Source organism: Leptopilina heterotoma, unplaced genomic scaffold (assembly GCF_015476425.1).
Source record: "Leptopilina heterotoma isolate Lh14 unplaced genomic scaffold, ASM1547642v1 Lhet_325, whole genome shotgun sequence".
Lineage (NCBI taxonomy): Eukaryota > Metazoa > Arthropoda > Insecta > Hymenoptera > Figitidae > Leptopilina > Leptopilina heterotoma.
The window spans coordinates 1,212,501-1,234,670 of NW_025111019.1; the positions used below are offsets into that span (position 1 = coordinate 1,212,501).

At 19.6% G+C, this 22,170-nt stretch overlaps 1 protein-coding gene and 1 long non-coding RNA gene across 2 annotated transcripts; both read left to right on the forward strand.

Moving 5' to 3' along the window:
* The first annotated feature begins 7,121 nt into the window (after positions 1-7,121).
* LOC122504976 (endocuticle structural glycoprotein SgAbd-8-like) lies at positions 7,122-14,530 on the forward strand. The gene is made up of 2 exons (XM_043616367.1): positions 7,122-7,280; positions 14,050-14,530. The coding sequence occupies exons 1-2, from the start codon at positions 7,269-7,271 to the stop codon at positions 14,446-14,448; spliced, it is 411 nt and encodes a 136-aa protein (XP_043472302.1). The 5' UTR covers positions 7,122-7,268; the 3' UTR covers positions 14,449-14,530.
* A 4,907-nt stretch (positions 14,531-19,437) lies between these two features.
* LOC122504977 lies at positions 19,438-21,301 on the forward strand. Its single transcript, XR_006301876.1, has 2 exons — positions 19,438-19,871; positions 21,171-21,301. It is a non-coding gene; the product is annotated as an uncharacterized LOC122504977 (long non-coding RNA).
* The last annotated feature ends 869 nt before the right edge of the window (positions 21,302-22,170 follow it).

Consider the following 22,170-nt stretch of genomic DNA (forward strand, 5'->3'; position numbering starts at 1 on the left):
TAAAATAAAATCACATGTAAATATACTTTAAATGCTTATAATTTCATTGAAATTTTTCTTACAATAATAATTTTTCATACTTGGAAATTTAAATTAAATTTTCAATTCAATTAAGTTGAGAAAAAAAACCAAATAGAATTAAATCTAATTTGGCAAAAATTGAATAGAATTGGATAGAATTGAATAGAATTGAATACAATTGAATAGAATTGAATAGAATTGAATAGAATTGAATAGAATTGAATAGAATTGAATAGAATTGAATAGAATTGAATAGAATTGAATAGAATTGAATAGAATTGAATAGAATTGAATAGAATTGAATAGAATTGAATAGAATTGAATAGAATTGAATAGAATTGAATAGAATTAAATAGAATTAAATAGAATTGAATTGAATAGGGAATAAAACAATTGAAAAGAATTGAAGAAAAACAAATTGAATTAAATTAAACCGAATAAAATAGAATTGAATAGAATAAAACCGTATTAAATCGAATAGAATTGAATAAAATCGAAAAACTGAATAGAATTGAATAGAATTAAATAGAATTGAATAGAATTGACTAGAATTGAAAAAAATAGGATTGTATCGAATAAAACCGAATTGAATCGAATAGAATTGAATTTAATAAAATGAAAAAAAATCGAATAGAATCGAAAAGGATTGAAACAAACGAAATAGAATTGAATTAAATCTAATTACACTAAATAGAATTAAAGAAAGGAGTTGAATGAGAAGCAAACTGACTTGGAATAAAAAAAACCGAATTAAATAGAATAAAACCGAATTGAATTGAAAAAGATCAAATTGAATTGTATTAAACCGAATAGAATAGAATAGAATCGGATTAAAACCAAATAGAATTAAAAAAACTGAATAGAATATAAGAAAAGTATAATTTGTGTATTAAATTATTTTTGTCTTTTTGAATGATAGACTGAAGTGTTGTTTTTAATCTTGATTATCATTTTCTGTGGCGATTAAATAATATCAGATAATTTAGTGATTACAATCAAAGATGCAAATTCACAAAGATGAATGAACAATTACATACATTGAGAGGAAAAAAACAAGAATTTATAAAAATCCTGACTCGTTAGGCTATTAAATGAAGTTAAATTTTCTTCGTGTAATAACAACAAAATTAACTGCAACTGCCATACACACTTCACACTTAAAACATCGTTTGTCATTATTTTTAATTAAATAAAAAAAATAACAAGAAAATTGCTCCCAGTGGGACTTTTTGTTTTTCATTGTACTCCATTTGACTCCAATTAATTCGATTTTATTAAATTTCATTCCAATTAATTCAATTTTATTATAGATTTTATTCAAATAAATTCGATTTTTTACGATTTTAGTCGAATTCAATTCTATTCGATTCTATTCAATTCTATTCAATTCTATTCAATTCTATTCAATTCTATTCAATTCTATTCAATTCTATTCAATTCTATTCAATTCTCTTCAATTCTATTCAATTCTTTTCGTTTAAATTCAATTCTCTTCAATTATATTCAATTCTATTTAATTCTATAAAATTCTACTCAATTCTATAAAATTCTATTCAATTTTATTTAATTCTTTTCGTTTAAATTCAATTCTATTCAATTCTATTCAATTCTATAAAATTCTATTCAATTCTTTTTGTTTAAATTCAATTCTATTCAATTCTATTCAATTCTATTTCGTTTGTTTCAATTATTTTCGATTTTATTCAATTCTATTCGATTCAATTCAGTTTTTTTCGATTTTATTCAATTCCATTCAATTCAACTCAATTTAATTCTATTCAATTCTATTTTTTTTAATTCGATTCTATTTAATTCAATGTAAAACCGAGTGTAAAATTATTTGAATCGAAATTGTCTTCGTTCTTATTAATTTCTATACGATTGTATTCGTTTCCTTTTGATTCTATTTGTCAATTTTTACAATTGAATTTAACTCCATTCAATTCTATTTGTTTCTATTTAATTCAATTCGATTCTATTTTATTCAATTTTGAATCTATTTTATTTCTCTCGTTTCTATACGATTTCATTTGACTTTTTTTCGATTTAACTCTTTGCCGTTGATATGTTACGAAATGTCGTCTAGAGTCCTTTTTGGGGGAACAGCCAATGAGAAGAGGCGTTTATGCTTGTGTTGATAAGTTAGTTATGTGTGAGTATGTAAGTGTCTAAACTTACAGGATCGTACCTTCTTAAAATTGGAACCCATTTATATTTTACAATAAATTATATTTAATTATACTAATTGATCACTAAAAATACGATTTTTTGTGTAAAGTGCAAATGTATATTTGCAATTTATTACAATTTAAAAATGGTAAATTTGATTGTTAAAGACTTTTATCAAACATAAATATCCTATGTAAACATAACCTCAAAATCAAACTAACATCCGGCCCTGATATTGTCCACGTGATTCAACTGTCAAACTGCTTGTTTCTAAGGTGGGGAAAACTTATGTACGGCAAAGAGTTAATTCGTTTTTGTTCAATTCAATTCGATTTTTATTTTTTTTTAAATTTATTTTTATATAATTTAATTATGTTCTTCTCTGTTTCTTTTCGATACACTATTATTTTTTATTCTACTCGATTATTGATTCTACGTATATTTATTTATTAATTTATTTAAATTCAGTAGCAAATCAAGTTTTGATTAGAATTTAAAAAAAAATCTATATTTACATCTAATACCTATGTATTTGCGGTTATAAATGTTTGTCCTAACATTTAAATCATTAGACAAAGTGTATAATTAAAATGAAACATTAACCACAAAGTTCAAGAGAATATTAATTCTTAAATTCGTAAAAACAAATTAATTAAAAAGTAACCTACCCCTCCTCTTTTTTTTTAATTATTAACAAAATTTAGTAAATTTGGAAAAAGAAGAATTTTAGCCGAATTTACATGAATATTTGTACTAAAGGGCATTTTTTTGTAAGCTTGTATATTTACTAAATAAAAAAATTTAAAAAAAAATTTTTTTTTTTAAATAAAAAAATTAAAAAAAAAGAAATAAATACAGAATAGTAAAATTTATTATTAAAAAATATTCTTTCTGTTTCTCCCTCGATTGTTAATGATGAATCCATAATAATAATAAATTAATAAAATAGTAAAAAAAAAGAAATGCAATATTGTAACGCGGCAATGAAAAATCAGTAAAATAATGATAAAGAAAGTCGTTAAAAAAAACAGGTTTTCAAGTCATAACGGAATTTTTTTTTTTTTTTTTTTTAAATATTCTATTATAGATGACACTTTATTTACCTTTATTAGAGAAAAATATTATACATACTGCATTATTATTCTCCATGACAATAAATGTAGTAAAGAGAGAATAAAAAAAGAATACAACTTTATTAATTTATAATATATTTGAAAAGAAGAAAAAAAAATAAAATATGATTAATTTTGAAAGATCTAAGAGAGAAGGATTTCGATAATAAATATTTACCATAGATACTGGTTTTAAGCCTTGACTTAAGATGGAATAGAATATAATATCAAAAGTGCCACACGCGGAAAACATCCAATGAGAATCGTCATCATCATCGGTCATTACGTTCATCATAGTTGGGGGTGACGCAATACTTTACCTTGCGTCTCCCTAACTCAGAAATTATACACGTTCAATTTAAGTCGGACTTTTTTTTTCTTCTTCTTCTTCTTATTTCTATTTTTATATTATATTAATAATTGTGAAATTATTCGAGTTATTTTTAAATCTCTAAATATGTTGTTTTTCAATCAATTAGAATTGAAGAAAAGTCGAATTGAATCGAATAAAGTCGAATTGAATCGAATAGAAACGAATTAAATCGAATAAAGTTGAATTGAATCGAATAGAAACGAATTAAATCGAAGAAAGTCGAATTGAATCGAAAAGAAACGAATTAAATCGAACAAAGTCGAATTGAATCGAATAGAAACGAATTAAATCGAAGAAAGTCGAATTGAATCGAAAAGAAACGAATTAAATCGAACAAAGTCGAATTGAATCGAATAGAAACGAATTGAATCGAAGAAAGTCGAATTGAATCGAAAAGAAACGAATTAAATCGAATAAAGTCGAATAAAAATGAATAGAAACGAATTGAATCGAATAAAGTGAATTGAATCGAATAGAAACGAATTTAATTGAAAAAAGTCGAATTAAATTGAATAGAAACGAATTGAATAGAATAAAGTCGAATTGAATCGAATAGAATTTAATAAAACTGAATTGAATCAAATAGAAACAAATAAAATCAAAATAGAGTCAAATTGAATCGAAAAGAAAAGTCGAATTAAATCAAATAGAATTTAATAGCATTAAATAGAATCTAATTGAATCGAGCAGAAACAAATAGAATCCAATAAAGTTAAATAGAATAAAATAGAAATAAATGAACCACATTGAAATAAAACCGAATAGAATAGAGTAAAATAGAATAGAATTAAATAAAATCGAGTAGATTCGAATAAAATGGAATGAAATCAAATAAAATCGAATTTATTTGGACAAAAGCGAATACATTTTAGCAGAATCAAATAAATTAAACAAGATAAAATCAAATAAAATCAATTAGAAACTAATGAAACCGAATAGAACTCAAAATCAAAACGAAAAACTATAAAATCAATTAAAATCGAATAAAATTAAATGAACCAAATACAATAGAATAAAACACAATAGATTTGAATAAACCTGAGTAGAATAGAGTGAATACGAATAAAATTAAATAAATTCGAGTAGAATCGAAAAAAATCGAATTCGAATAAAATTGAGTAAAATTTAATTGGTTTGAGTAGAATCGAGTGAAATCGATTAAATAAACAGGATAGAATCGAATAAAATCGACCGAAATGAATTAAAATTAAATATAACCGAATAAAATCGAGTAGAATCGAATAAAAAAGAATAAAATTAAACAGAATCGAATAAAAACTAATAAAATCGTTTTGATTTTTAAAAAAATCGAATAAAATCAAATAGAATCGAATTAAATAAACCAAATAAAACTAAATAAAACAAAATAGATTCGAATAAAACTGAATTGATTAGAGTAAAATCGATTAGAATCAAATAAAATCCATCAAAATAGAATGAAATCAAATAAAATCGAATAAAATCGAGTTAGAATCAAATAGAAACGAATAAAATAAATTTGAATCTAATAAAATCGAATAAAAACCTAAAAGTTTGAATAGAATTGAAGAAAATTAAGTCAGATAAACAGGATTGAATCGAATAAATTCACTAGAATCGAATAAAATCGAGTTAAACCGAATAAAAACGTATTAACTCGAGTAGAATCGAATAAAAAACTAATTAAATCGACTAAAATCTAATAAAAAGCAAAAAAATTCGAATGAAATGGAGTAAAATCGATTTAATGAACAGAATGGAATTGAATAAAAATGACCAAAAACAAATAAAATTGAATACAATCGAATAAAATCGTATAAAAAATAATAATAATTGAATAGAATCGAATAAAAACTAATAAAATCGATTAGATTCGAAAAAATCGAATAGAAACAAATGGAATTGAATGGAATTAAATTGAACCAAATAAAACTAAATAAAACAGAAAAGATTCGAGTACAACTGAATAGAATAGATGAAAATCGACTGAAATCAAATAAAATCCATCAAAATAGAATGAAATCAAATAAAATCGAGTAGCATTAAATAAGATCGAATAAAATCAATTAAAATCGAATAGAAACCAAAAAAATCGAGTAGAATTGAAGAAAATCGATTAAGATTAAAAGAATTGAATCGAATAAAAACCAATAAAATTTATTTGAATCGAAGTAAAAACAAGAAATTCGTGTAGAATTAAATAAAATTGATTCAGATAAATCAAGTTGAATTAAATAAAAACCAAAAAATTCGAGTTAAATCGAATAAACACGAATAGAATCAATCAGAATCCAATAAATTCGATTAAATTCGAATGAATTTTAATAAATTCGAATGAACTTAATTAAATTCGAATGAATTTGATTAAATTGGAATAAATTCGAATGAATTCGATTAAATTAGAAAATTTTCTATTAAATTCGAATTTTTCAAATTTAATCGAATTTAATTTAATTGAGTAAATTCGATTAAATTCGAATGAATTCGATTAAATTGGAATAAATTCGATTAAATTCGAATGAATTTTAATAAATTCGAATAAATTTGATTAAATTGGAATAAATTCGAATGAATTCGATTAAATTAGAAAATTTTCTATTAAATTCGAATTTTTCAAATTTAATCGAATTTAATTTATAATTGAGTAAATTTGATTAAATTCGAATGAATTCGATTAAATTGGAATAAATTCGATTAAATTCGAATGAATTTGATTAAATTCGAAAGAATTCTATTAAATTTAAATGAATTCTATTAAATTCTAGTGAATTCGATTAAATTCGAGTAGAATCGAGTAAAATCGATTGAAATAAATAAGACATTTTCAAATAAAGTCGATTAGAATAGAATAGAATCGAATAAATTCGATTAAATTCGAATGAATTCGAAAAAATTGGAATAAATTCTATAAAATTCGAATGAATTTGATTAAATTCGAAAGAATTCTATTAAACTTAAATGTATTCTATTTTAATTCTATTAAGTTCTAATAAATTTTATTAAATTCGAATTAATTCGAATTAAATCGAATAAAAACCAAAAAATTCGAGTAGAATCGAGTATAATCGAATTAAATCGAATAAAAACGAATAGAATCAATCAGAATCGAATAAATTCGATTGAATTAGAATGAATTCGATTAAATTGGAATAAATTCTATTAAATTGGAATAAATTCTATTAAATTCGAATTCATTCGAATTTAATCGAATAAAAATCAAAAAATTCGAGTCGAATCAGGTAAAATCGATTGAAATAAATAAGATAGTTTCTTATTTTTCCAGCCAGCTGCAGAGGACAATACTCGTGAAGGATATTTGTATATTGACGAGTATAGGGACTGATGCAGAGTGCTTCTGCCTGGGTCCATCCGCACAGCATCTCTCAGAGGGGTGGGGGGTCTAAATAAGGTATGGTATTACCTTACTACTTACTTTATGTACCGAAGATCCGTGAATGAGGATATATAAAGCGGAAGGTTCGCAGTGCTTCACGAGTCAGTTCAGTGAAGAGTTTCCTTCCAACAATTTGGATTAAAAAGAAAATTGAAAAAAAAAAATTAAAAAAAGCTCTACTTAGTTAAATTATTTTTCTACTCGTGTGAGAGAAATCGCCATGAAACGATTGGTAAGTCCAGTTCATAGTGAAGAACGATTCTCAGCATCAACCCCACTGGATTATCACCGATCTCTATTAAATTTCATTATTTAGTGATCAAGTGTGAATTTCGTGAATTTGAAGGAAGACAAATTTTTTTTAATTTGCTTTTTTGTTTGTTTAATTTTTTTTTTCTGAAAGTGAAAATTGTTCGAGAATTTAGAAAATATTTTTCTTCGAGTAGAAAAAGTGAATTTTTATTTTTTTAATTATGGAAACGAAACTGTAATTATAAATATAAATTATAATTCGTTATTGTAATTATTAATTTTAATTAATTATTAATTAAAATTAATTATTATAATTTTTAATTTAATTATAGTTTCAAATTATAATTTTTAATTATAATTAATTATTGTATTATTCTCTCTAAATTTGAATTAGTAAAAAATTTTACTAATTTTAATTCGTCACTGACTTTTTGTATTAAAATTAGTAAATATTACTAAAAAAAATTGTAGAAATTCCTATTTTACTAATAAATTAGTAGAAATTACTAATTAATATTTTAATAATAAACAATAATTTCTACTAATTAAAAATAAACTAAAAAATTTTAATTAGTCAAAAAATTTACTAATTTGAATTAGTGACTGATTTTTTGCTTTTTAATTGGTAAATTTGACTAAATAATTAGTAGACATTTTTATTTATTAGTAAAAATAATAAATAAAACGAAAAAATATAAAACTAAATAATTTAGTAAAAATTACTATTTTTGAGTAAAAATTTACTAATCAAAAAATTTTTTTTAATATTAATAAATAAATAAAAAACTAAATAAAAAAAAATAAAATTAAAAATAAAAAACAAATAAAAATAAAATTAAAAATAAAAAAACAAATACAAAAAAATAAATAAATATTGAATATTATTATTGAAATTAATATTGAAATAAAACAGACAAAATCATCAAAAAAATTTTAAATTAAAAAAAAAGTAAAATAAAAAAAATTTTCTTTATTTGAAACAAAAAAAATTATTACAAAACCAAAATGTTAATAATAAATAAATAAATAAGAAAATGAATAAAAAAAATATGGAATATTATTATTGTTGAAATAAATATTAAAATAAAACAGACGAAATTATCAAAAAAATGTTTAAATAAAAAAAGAAAAACGTAAAATAAAAAAAAACAATTTTTATTTACTTGAAATAAAAAAAAATTATTACAAAACAAAAAAAAAGGAAAAGTCTCCATAAAGCAAGGACGACAAAGTGAACAAAAAAAAATATTTTTAGTGTGAATAATCGTCATAAAAAGGTTAATTACAAAATTTTTCGCTAGAATGAAAAATCTATTGCAATAGAGAAAGACAGGTGATAAATTAAAGGGTCATCATGGGGTTCAATCTTGATGAATTACATCATTCTTTTCATATCTACATGTCTTGTGGTCATAAAAGAAAAGAAATAATTATCAACTTCTTCGAATTTTCAATATTTCCATTTTAGTTAAAAAAAAAAATTTTTGTAAAATTATTTATTTAAATTTAAATTTTGAAATTGATTAACAATAGTAATAAAATTAATAGTAAAAATAATAATTATTATTATTTATTTTTATTATTTAAACAAAAATTTATTTAATTTATTTATTTTACAAAAAAGAGTAAAAATAACAATAAATAATAGTAAAAAACAAAAATAATTATTTATTTAAACAATATACGGACTTGCAATTAAAATAATAATTTATTTTTTTATTTAAACAATGTTCGAGGTGACAATAAAAAAAAATTATTACAATGGTTGTAAAAAATAACAAAAATATTAATAATAAAAAATTAAAAATAATTATAATTTATTTATTGAAAGAATATTCGGACAAAATTAATGCAATCAAAATTAATAATAATAACAATTTATTTGTTTATTTAAATAAAATACGGATTTACAAAAAAAAATAGTAAAAATAACAATAATAATAATACTAAATAAAAATAATAATAAAAATTATAATTTATTTATTTAAACAATATGCGGACAATTCATTTATTTATTTAAATAATTTGCGGATTTACAAAAAAATAGTAAAAATAACAATATTAATAATAATAATAATAATAAATAGAAATAATAATAAAAATTATAATTATAATTTATTTATTTAAACAATATTGTTACAAAAAATTGTAAAGGTAACAATAATAATAAATAAAAATAATAATTCATTTGTTTAAAATAATATTTGGACTGATAATAAAAAAAATAGTAATAGTAAAAATAGTAGTAAAAATAGTTAAAATATTAATAATGAAAATAATAATAATATATTTATTTAAACAATATACTTATTGCCAATAAAAAAATTATTATAATAGTAGTAAAAAATAGTAAAAATATTAATAATAAAAATAATAATAACAATTTATTTATTTAAACAATATACGGAATTATATTTAAAAAAATAATATTAATTATAAATAAACAAATAAAAATTAAAAAACTAGTTGTATTAACTCAGTGATTCAGAATTTGTCCCTAATAAATAAAAGAATAAATAAAATAAAAAATAAAATAAAAAATAAAATAAAAAATAAAATAAAATAAAATAAAATAAAAAATAAAATAAAAAATAAAATAAAAAATAAAAAATAAAATAAAATAAAAAATAAAATAAAAAATAAAATATTAATCAATTGATGACAAATTCGATAAAATTCCCAATAATAACTAATTGTATCTATAAAATGTAAATAGAAAAAAATAAAAATATTTTTCTCCAACAAATTTAATAGTGTTATTAAAAAAAAAATAATATTTATTATTTATGTAAATGGATAAAAGAAGAAGAGGAAAAAAATAGTTATAATAAATAATTGAATTGCGTCTTTGATAGTCAATAAAATATTGAAAATGTCTCTTGAGTAAAAGAGGGAGCGTTTATACAAAAGGCCAAACTGAGGCTGAATAGATGTGACTTTCGCGCATTTCAGTTAAACTATTGCTATATATGTGTTACTATATGGCAAAAGACAAAGCAATCGACTTTACAATATGCAAAATATTCCATGACCCAGTGAACCCATCTTAACCTTTTTATTTTTCTTCTTCTTCTTCTTACTCTTTTTTTCCAATCTATAAAATCACAAAAATAATTACTCAAAAAAAAAAAAAAATTTAATACAACAAAAATTTCTTATTCATTTTTTCTCCATTAAAATTTTTTTATTACTCATCTTCATAAATTATTTACAAAAAAAAAAAAAAAAAAATCAAAGTTCTGACGAAAAATTATTTAAAAATAATTAGGAAATTATTATTTATTTTTCTCGTCTATGTTAAATAAACATTTCAATTTTTTTATAAAATAAATAATTTGTAAATAATTTAAAATTTATAACAAAATAAAATTATCTATTATTACTCATTATTATTAGTAATAATTATTGTTGATTACCATTTACACCTTGTAGAGCTTATTTAAAAAAAAAAAAAAAAATTCTTCAATTTTATTTTATTTTTAAGAAAATTTCTATTCGAGAATAAAAAATTGAAAAAAAAATAATTTACAAATATTTTTTTTTAATATATAAATAGAAAGAAACAAATATTTCATTTTTTTTTTTGTGTCTAAACGATACTTACTCCCATTATTTATTTCGCCCATCAATATTAAATAAACAAATTAATTAATTAATTAATTAATTAATTAATTAATTAATTAACAAAAACAAATTAATAATTTAAAAATTTTTTAAAAACTTAATTCAATTAAATTTTTTTTTTAAATAATTAAAAAATTATAAAAAAAATTGAATTATTTATTAATAATTATTATTGTTAGTTATTATTACTCACTTTGCTCGTCTTTATTCAATAAACAAATAAATAAACTATGTATTTAAAAATTACAAAAAAGAACTTTTTTTAAAAATTATAAAAAAGAAACTTTTTTTGAAAATTAAGAAACAATAACAAAATCATAAGTGAAAATCATAAAGATTACAAAAGAACTTCTACAAAAATTATTATTATTATTTTTATTATTGTAATTATTATTTGATTAGAAAAATGATCAAGTGTCAAATGAGTCAAAAAAAAATTTTATTTTTCAAAAGAATAATTCAAAATAAGAATTTACTTCGCGTTATGCAACCAGGAAATTACTGAATTACATAATGCAATTATAATCATTGATTGATTTGTATTTTTACATCTTTATAAATTAAGCAACAATGACTTTAATCACTTTTCTTTATTCATCTCTTCAATTCAATTTGTTCCAAAAGATAAATATTGTAAAAAAAAATCCCCAAACTATTACGAAGCAAAATAGTACATTTTATTTTCATTTCTTTTTGTTAACAAATTAATCGTTATAATAAATTGTAATAACAATAAACAAGTAATTACTAAATAATTTACTAAATTTATTTATTTATTTATTAGCATTATTTACTCATTAGTTAAATTGTTATTTTATTTATTTACTTGATCGTTTATTTTATTTATTTACTTTTTATTTTGTTTACATATTTGATGGAGAACTTATTTGCTGTTTTATTTGTTTATCTACTTGATAATTTATTTGTTTATAATTTATTAGCTTATTTGTTTATAAATTTTTCTTATTTGTTTGTTTATTAATTTGTTTATTTATTTACTTTTTATTTTGTTTACATATCTTATATATAACTTATTTATTTATTTGTTTATAATTTATTTGCGTATTTGTTTATTTATTTGTTTATAATTTATTTGCTTATTTGTTTATTTATTTGTTTATAATTTATTTTCTTATTTGTTTATAATTTGTTTGCTTATTTGTTTATTTATTTGTTTATAATTTATTTGTTTATTTATTTGTTTATAATTTGTTTGCTTATTTGTTTATAATTTATTTTCTTATTTGTTTATTTATTTGTTTATAATTTGTTTGCTTATTTGTTTATTTTTTTTTTATTTTTTTTTATTTCACGTGTAAACGGGCTAGAAAGAAAAAAAATGCCCTTTTGTACAAAGTACTCATAATTAAATTAATATATATATATAAACAAAATATTTTGACGCTTAATTAGTTTCAGAAAGTAGTACACGCAGTTGAGTCGAAAAACCTCTAATTGAGTGTGAAAAAAAATCAATTCTATTAGAGAGAGAATTAGCTTCTTTAAACAATCTAATATATAAACAATTGTCAGCAAAAACAGTACTTGTAGTATTGACAAGAAACAAAGGAGCATTGCGCAGCTCTCTTGAAGGTTTATTTGCTTATTTGTTTATTTATTTGTTTATAATTTATTTGCTTATTTGTTTATAATTTATTTGTTTATTTATAATTTATTTTCTTATTTGTTTATTTATTTGTTTATAATTTGTTTGCTTATTTGTTTATAATTTATTTGCTTATTTGTTTATTTATTTGTTTATAATTTATTTGCTTATTTGTTTATTTATTTGTTTATAATTTATTTGCTTATTTGTTTATTTATTTGTTTATAATTTATTTGCTTATTTGTTTATAATTTTTTTCGCTTATTTGTTTATAATTTTTTTGCTTATTTGTTTATTTATTTGTTTATTATTATTTGCTTATTTGTTTATTTACTTGTTTATAATTTATTTGCTTATTTGTTTATTTATTCACTTATTACTGTAATTAACGATGAATTATTTATTACTGTGTTAATTTATTTACTTATTAGCTAAATAATTCTTTTTTTTAATTACTAATTTACATCTTTATTTAATAATAAATTGTGTGTATATTTATTATTCTGTATTTTCTCGTTTGTAAATTTTTTTTGTTAATTTATTTATTAATCTACTTGGCAGTAAGTGTATTTATTTATTTAGTTGTTAATTTATTTATTACTCGACATTCTTATTTATCTACCTATTGATAAAAATTATTTATTTACTCTTTAAACAATTTTTTATCACATTATTTATCAATAAATTTATTTGTTTATTGTTTAAATAATTTATTTATTCACTTTTTATTTTGATTAATTATCTACTTATTTGTAAATCTATTTATTTGCTTATTAGTAAATTTATTTATCTACCAATTAGTAATTTGTTTATTAATTTATTTATTCGTAAATTTTGTTTCTTTCTTAATTTATTTGTTAATTTTATTTGTTTATTTTCATTTGTTTACTTATTATTTTTGTTTATTTATCTAATAATTTTTTATTTTTTAATTTATTTATTTACTTTTTTATTAAGTTAAAAATTTTCTCTACTTGTAGAAAATGACAAAAGGGAAGTTTTTATTTTTTTTTAACAAAAAACCTATTTCAAGAAAAGTTAGTATTCAAGTAGCGCGGAGAAGCGTCCCCCCACCACTGCGCGCGGACCTGCGCGTTGCGTGGCGTCACTGCCGCGTGGTGGGGGCCGCTTCTCTCAGTCTCCCAGTCTCACTCAACGAACTATTTTATTTAAAACGTAAATTCTACTAAAATATGAATAATGAATAAATAAAAATAGAAAACGTGAATAAACAAAAATAGTGAACGTGAATAAATAAAAATAGTAAACATAAATAAATAAAAATACCAAAAGTAAATAAATAAATGAAAATAGTGAACGTAAATAAACAAAAATAAAAAATGTGAATAAATAAAAATAGTAAACGTAAATAAACAAAAAAAATAAATAAACGTAAATAAATAAAAATAATATAACAAATTTTTTTCCTATTAAGAAAATATTTTTTTTATTAAAAAAATATTTTTTTTTATTAAGAAAATATTTTTTTTTATTAAAAAAAAAAATTTTTTTTTTACAGGTGTTATTTTTTGCGGCTCTCGTCGCAGTGACATTGGCCCAACAGCAATCGGGAAGCACTCCAATTCCAATAATAAGACAAAGTCAAGAAGGCCCCAATCCAGATGGCTCCTATAAATGGAGTTACGAGGCGGGCAATGGAATTGCAGCCGAGGAGGAGGGGCACGTGAAAAATGCCGGCTCCGAAAATGAGGCAATGGAGGCAGTTGGACAATTTTCCTACACTGACACTGAGGGAAATAAAATTCAATTGGAATATATTGCAAATGAGGAGGGTTTTCAACCAAAAGGCGCACATCTACCAACACCGCCGCCAATTCCACCAGAAATTCTCAAAGCCCTCGAATGGAACGCGGCGCATCCCGAGGAGGATAATATTGATTCTCCCAAAAAACAATAATTTAAACCCCCCCCCACTCCTCCTCCCTCAAAAATACCCTTTTTCCACTCAAAAAAAAATTAAATTATATTTAAAAATAAAAGGAATCGAAGTAAATGAATTTTTTATTATGGATTTAATTATATATTTTGTAGTTTAATTAACTATGAATATAATTATAATTTATAACTTAATTCATTAAATATTTCATTTTTCAATTTTAATTTTCAATTCACTTTCAATTTCTATTTGTAATTGAGTTTTCAATTTCAATTTTATTTGCAATTTTATTTTGAATTTTCAATTTTAATTTCAAATTTCCAATTATGAATTTTCAATTTTAATTTCAAATTTCCAATTATGAATTTTCAATTTTGAATCTTAAGTTGAATTTTTTATGAAATTTCAATTTTGAATTTTAAGTTGAATTTTTTATGAAATTTCAATTTTGAGTTTTCAATTATTTTGAAATTTCAAGTTTCAAATTGAATTTGAATTTTTAATAAAAATTTCAAATTTTTAATTGAATGTTGGATTTTTAATTAAATTACAATTTTCAATTTAAATTTGAATTTTTAATAAAATCTTAATTTTCAATTTGAAGATGAATTTTTAATAAAATTTCAATTTTTAATTTTAATTTCAATTTTGAATGAAATTTTAATTTTCAAATTGAAGTTGAATTTCAATTTGAAATTAAATTTCAATTTTTAATGTGAAAAAAACTAGTTGAGTCTTGATAACAAATTTTTTTTACATTTTCTTGTAAATAATTATTTTTAAATCGTAAATTTCAAAAAAAAAAATTTACTTCGATTTCAATTTTATTTTCTTTCTCTTCTCTATTATTATTATTATTATTATTATAAAAATATAAAATTATGAATGAAACTTGAGCGACTGTTTGTGAATTTGTGAGTAGTAATAATAATTTGTTAATTTTTCAAAAAAAAAAAAAAAAAAATTTTTAATGAAAATAAATTAAATTATACAAAAAATGGAAAATTATTAAAAAAAAAATTTACTAAAATTTTTTAGAATTGAAATGTTAGAGAAACAGTTGTTTTTAAATAACTGACATTTTTTTGTATGATTGCAAAACAAGAAAAAATAATTTATTAAGCTATAATCTACAAACTATTTTCATTATCATAATAAGTATTTTAGTGTACAAAAAAAAATTGTAAATAAATTATGTCTACAAAGTGACGATAATGAGTAATTATTTACATGAAAAAGTCTTCTTTTTTTAATGATAACGATATATTATGAAGAGAGAAATAAATATAAATTATAATTCTACTATATAAATAATAATAATCAATAATTAAAAATTAAAATTTGTTTTTAATATATTTAATATTAAATAATATAAATAAATATAAACATTTTTTATATTTTCAAAAATTATTTTTATTTCATTTTAGTTCAATTTCTTCTTTTTTAATTTTTCTTTCAATTTTTAAATTAACTTTAATTTTTAATTTCAATTTTTATTTTTTACAATTCATTTTTTATTCTTTTGTTGCTTAATGTTTCTTTAATTTTTAAATCAAAAAATATTAAAAAATTTTTTTTTTAGAAATCATTTTTATTCTTTTTTGTTTAATTTATATTTTTTTAAATTCTTTTAATTTTTCATTTTTAAATAAATAAATAAATAAATATTTAAAAAAAAACTACTTAGTGCTGCCATCTTCTATCAGCGAGTGAAAACCAACTGCAAAATATTTTCCTTCTTTCAATGGATAATGTAAAATTTCACCTTTCATTGTCACTTTGATTTTATTTTTTTTATTTCTCGTATTAATTTTTTTTCCTTTCACTTATTTATCCATTTTCTTTTATTTATTTTTCCCAATTTTTTTACATTCATTATTTATTTACTTTACCTTTATTTTTTATTATTTTTATTATTATAATTATTTTGTTAATTTTTGTTTTCTTTACTTTTTTTAAATAAAAAATATTTCATTAATTTCTTTCTATTTATTTTTTTCAACTTTTTTAATTAAAAATTAATTTAAATTTCTATTCGATCCGACTGCTCAAATAATTTTATCTTTTTTTATTTAAATTTTTTTTTATATTAAAGTGTACAATGTTTCATACAATGATATATTTATTTGATCAAGAAGCTTAATGAATCAGTTGAACAAATAAATGTAAATTAATTAACGATGAGTATTTTTCAAAGATATAAAAAAAAATTCACATTGCAACTTATTATCGATAATTGACGTTGAAATTGCATTCAAATGCAAAACAACGTTTAATATGTTTATTTAACAAATTAATAAATAATAATTAATAATTAATGTTATTAAAATTAAAATTAATAATTCATTGAGAAAAATAAAATAAAATAAAATTTTAATAAAATACATAAAATTTTCATAATAAAAATAAATAACTATTTAATTATTATTATTATTTTATTGGATTCATATGTATGACCTTTCGGCCTTTTACATTTCCCGTACATAAATAAAAATAAATAACTATTTGTTTATATTTATTCTCTGAATAAAATTTTTATCTGTTATGAATTTTTATATTATTCAATCACTAAAGTGTTCGCATAACTGAGGGGATTTTTGAATTTTTTATTTATTATCAATCAATCAATAATTCGAATAGAAGAAATATTTTTATCGCAAATATTGTTGATAATAATAATATTACTAATAATAATAATAATAATAATAATAATAATAATAATAATAATAATAATACCTATAATAATAATATTTTACTGATTTTTGTTAAATAAATATTTAAATAATTCTTAATTGTTTTTCCACGGGGAAAAATCTTTAAAATTAAAAGTGGATAATAATTGATATTTTAAATATTAAATATTTATATTTAATAACTTCTAAAAATTACTTTCAACATTAAACTATTTTTTACAATTTGGAACTCAACTTCATTTCTAAATCGATTATTTTTTTATTTTTATAAATTTTTTAATTCTTAATAATTTTTGAAAGATAATAGTTTTTCAATTTCAACTTCAATTTTCAACTTTAATTAAAATTATTAATTTGAAATTACAATAATTTTAATTTTTATTTTCAAAATGAATTTGAATTCTTACTGAAATTTCAATTTTACTATTCAATTTGAAGATGAATTTTTAATGAAATTTCAATTTTGAATTTTCAATTTGAATTTCAATTCTCACTGAAATTTCAATTTTCATTTTAATTTTCATTTTAACTATCAATTCTTACAGAAATTTCAATTTCAATTTCAATTCTTACTGGAGTTATAATTTGAATTTTCAATATGAATTTCAAATCTTACTGAAATTTCAATTTTGACTTGAATTTTCAATATCAATTTCACTCCTTACTGAAATTTCAATTTTATTATTCACTTTGAAGATGAATTTTCTAATGAAATTTCAATTTTGAATTTGAATTTCAATTCTCACTGAAATTTTAATTTCAATTCTTACTTAAATTTAAATTTTCATTTTCATTTTCATTTTCATTTTCATTTTCATTTTCATTTTCATTTTCATTTTCATTTTCATTTTCATTTTCATTTTCATTTTCATTTTCATTTTCATTTTCATTTTCATTTTCATTTTCATTTTCATTTTCATTTCATTTTCATTTCATTTCATTTCATTTTCATTTTCATTTTCATTTCATTTTCATTTTCATTTCATTTCATTTTCATTTTCATTTTCATTTTCATTTTCATTTTATTTTTATTTTCATTTTCATTTTCATTTTCATTTTCATTTTCATTTTCATTTTCCTTTTTCATTTTCATTTTCATTTTCATTTTCATTTTCATTTTCATTTCATTTCATTTTTTCATTTTCTATTTTCATTTCATTTTCATTTTCATTTTCATTTTCATTTTCATTTTCATTTTCATTTTCATTTTCAATTTGTCATTTTCATTTTCATTTTCTTTCATTTTCCCATTTTCATTTTCATTTTCATTTCATTTTCATTTTCATTTTCATTTCCTTTTCATTTTCATTTTCATTTTCATTTTCATTTTCATTTTCATTTTCATTTTCATTTGCATTTTCATTTTCATTTCATTTTCATTTTCAGTTTCATTTATCCATTTTCATTTTCATTTTCATTTTCATTTTCATGTTTCATTTTCATTTTCATTTTCATTTTCATTTTCATTTTCATTTTCCATTTTCATTTTGAATTCTTACATAAATTTTAATTTGAATTTGAATTTTAATTCTTTCTGGAATTTTAATTGGAATTTTCAATATGAATTTCAATTCTCACTGAAATTTCAATTTTGATTTGAATTTTCAATATGAATTTCACTTTTTACTGAAATTTCAATTTTACTATTCAATTTGAAGTTAAATTTTTAATGAAATTTCAATTTTCATTTTCTATTTTTAATTTGAATTTCAATTCTCACTGAAATTTTAATTTCAATTCTCACTGAAATTTCAATTTTAATTTTAATTTTCATTTTGACTTTCAATTCTTACAGAAATTTTAATTTTAATTTTAATTTCAATTCTTACTAGAGTTTTAATTTGAATTTTCAATTTGAATTTCAATTCTCATTGAATATTGAAATTTCAATTTTGATTTGAATTTTCAATATCGATTTCAATTCATACTAAAATGTTAATTGGAATTTTCAATTTGAATTTCAATTTTTACAAAAATTTCAATTTTAAATTTGATATTGAATTTTGAATTTTGAATGTTCAATTTCAATTTTCAAAATGTATTTGCATTTTTAATGAAATTTTCAAAAATTTTATTATTTGTGAAAATAATTGAATTTTTTAAAGAAATAATTGAATCGTTTGAAAATATTATTTTGTTGTAATATTTGGAAGAATTATCAGAAAAAGTCGGAATTTTTTGAAAATTTCTCGAAAAAAGTAGAAAAAGTCAAAATATAATATACGAGAAGAATGCACATATAATAAACAATTGCGGAAAAAATTAGGAAAAACAATAAAAAATATTTGATTAAGAATAAAATCATTATGAGATTTTGAATTTTTAATCACCTGTAAAATTCCCCGCAGGAAATAAAAAATTTGATATCACATCAAGTGTGATGTGAATGATTTATTGTTAACTACTTGATTTCTTAGAAATATTCTTATCAATGCACAAAGCATTGTGTATATAGAATAATTGCATATATAAAGGGGCGCGCACTACTTTTTGTCTTCAGGTGTAATAATAAAGTAAAGAAAATACTTTCCACTTTTTCCCAACAAAAAAGGAAACAAAAGAAAAATTGAAAATGTATTCTACGAAAGCTATTTTACTTCTTCTCGTTTGTTTAATTGCCATGTTTTGCACGACATTTGCCTGCAAAGGTGTGGGGCAAACTTGCAACTCTAACAGTGACTGCTGCAGTGGTGGTTGCAAGGCATACTTTGGACAGTGGAAAAAAACATGTTGGGAAAAAATCTTTGGATGGTGAGAGGGAATTCAATTTTTTTAGTTCATTCATATCTTTTTTTACACAAAGTATATTTAAATTTTATTGTTTTAATATTTTATTCTATATTTTGTATTTCAATTTTTTTCATTTTGCTTTTTCATTTTTATTTCATTTTCATATTTTTATTTCGTTTTTAGATTTTATTTTTAAATTTATTTTTATTAAGAACCTAAATATTCGTTTAAATGAATTAAATTTCAATTTTAATTTTCAAATTAAAGTTAAATTTTCAATTTCAATTTTAATTTTCAAATTAAAGTTAAATTTTCAATTTCAATTTTAATTTTCAAATTCAATTTTCATTGTTTTCAATTTTCAATTTCAATTTCAATATTAAATTTAAAGTTGAATTTTTAATGAAATTTCAATTTTCGATTTAAATTTTTAATTTTAATTTTAATTTCTAATGAAATTTCAATTTTAATTTTTAAATTTCATTGTTTTTAATTTTAATTTCTATTTGAATTTTCAAATTGTAGTTAAATTTTAAATTTAAATTTCATGAAATATCAAATTTCAATTTTAATTTCAATTTTTAATAAAATTTTGAAATTTACTTTTCAATTTAAATTTTCAATTTCAATATTAAATTTGAAGTTGAATTTTTTATGAAATTTAAATTTACAATTTAAATGTTCATTGTTTTTAATTTCAATTTCTATTTAAATTTTCAATTTTAATTTTGAATTTTTAATAAAATTTCAATTTTCAATTTTCAATTTCAATTTTCAATGTGTTCGATTTCAATTTCTGTTTGAATTTTCAATTTTAAATTGAATTTTTAATGAAATTTCCATTTTAAATTTGAAGCTGAATTTTTAATGAAATTTCAATTTTTAATTTGAAGTTGAATTTTAAATGAAATTTCAAATTTCAATTTGAATTTAAATTTTGAATTTTGAATTTCGATTTTTATTATTTTCAATATTTTAATTTGGAATTTGGAATTTAAAAGTTGAATTTTTAATAAAATTCTTTGTTTTAATGAACTTTTTTTTTGTATAGATTGCTATCATCAATATTATTAAAAAACGGTTCGAAAATAAAATTACATAATTATAATAAATTACTTTTATTATTTTATTCTTTTTTTATTTATTTTTTTATTTTATAACAAAATTTTTCAAAAATTAAAAAAAAATGTCTTGTTTTGACTAAAGCGAAATTATTTAATATTTAATGAAAATATCGACGGAATTAAAAAAATTGAAAAACAAATAAATCAACATTTGTATCTTTTATTTATTTTCTTTTAATTAATATTTTCTTTTCAGATTTCCTAACAGTTACTGGAATTTTTTTTACCATCACATGAAGTCTTTCAACAAATTTCTGTAAATTTTATTCAAATTTATAAAATGTATAAAATTTATTAAATTAATAAAAGAATAAGTTTTTGGATTTATATTTTTTTTATTCTTATTTTTTTTTTTATATTTTTGGTCAAAAATATCTTCTAAATTTATTAAATGTATAAAATGTATAAAATTTGTTAAATGTATAAAAATGTATTGAATGTATAAAATTTATTAAAATTTATATGTAATTTCAATAAAAAAGTAAAAAAAAAAAAAATATAAAAATTACTTTTTCAGAAAAAAAATTTTTCCTATTCTGTTTATAATTTCACGGTATTTACCTCACTAAAGGTGTTTTTCAAGAATAGGAAAAAAAACAAATAATAATTTTCTCAAAACACAAAAAATATCACCTATACACTCATTACAATGTTAATTTTCATTAAATTATTCAGAGAATTTTTCTTATCAAACTAATAGTTTTCTGTTAAAAAACCATTTTCTTATCAATTCTAAAACCGAATGAGGAAAAAATTGGCGTTTTTTTTGTAAAATTGATAAATTATTTGATATTGTCAGCAGAAACTGAACTTGTATATATAGTTGAGTTCTTTTTCCGCTATATGCATTTCTTATTAGAATATCATCTCTTCGAGAATAAGAAATAAATAATTATTTACTGCAAGTAGTTTAAACTTAAAAAGTTAGAGAAAATTTTATATCGAGGGAATTTAATAGAAAGGGAAAAAAATGTATTTCACAAAAAGCCTGTTGATTCTTTTGGTTTGTTTGATTGCCATGTTTGGCACGACATTTGCCTGCAAGAAAGTTGACGAAAAATGCAGTCAGGACAGTGAATGTTGCAGTGGCGGTTGCAAGAAGTACTTTGGATCAACACAAAAAACATGTTGGGAGAAAATTAAGGGCTGGTGAGTTTCTCGACTTTAGTTAGACAACAAATTTTATTTTTTTGGTC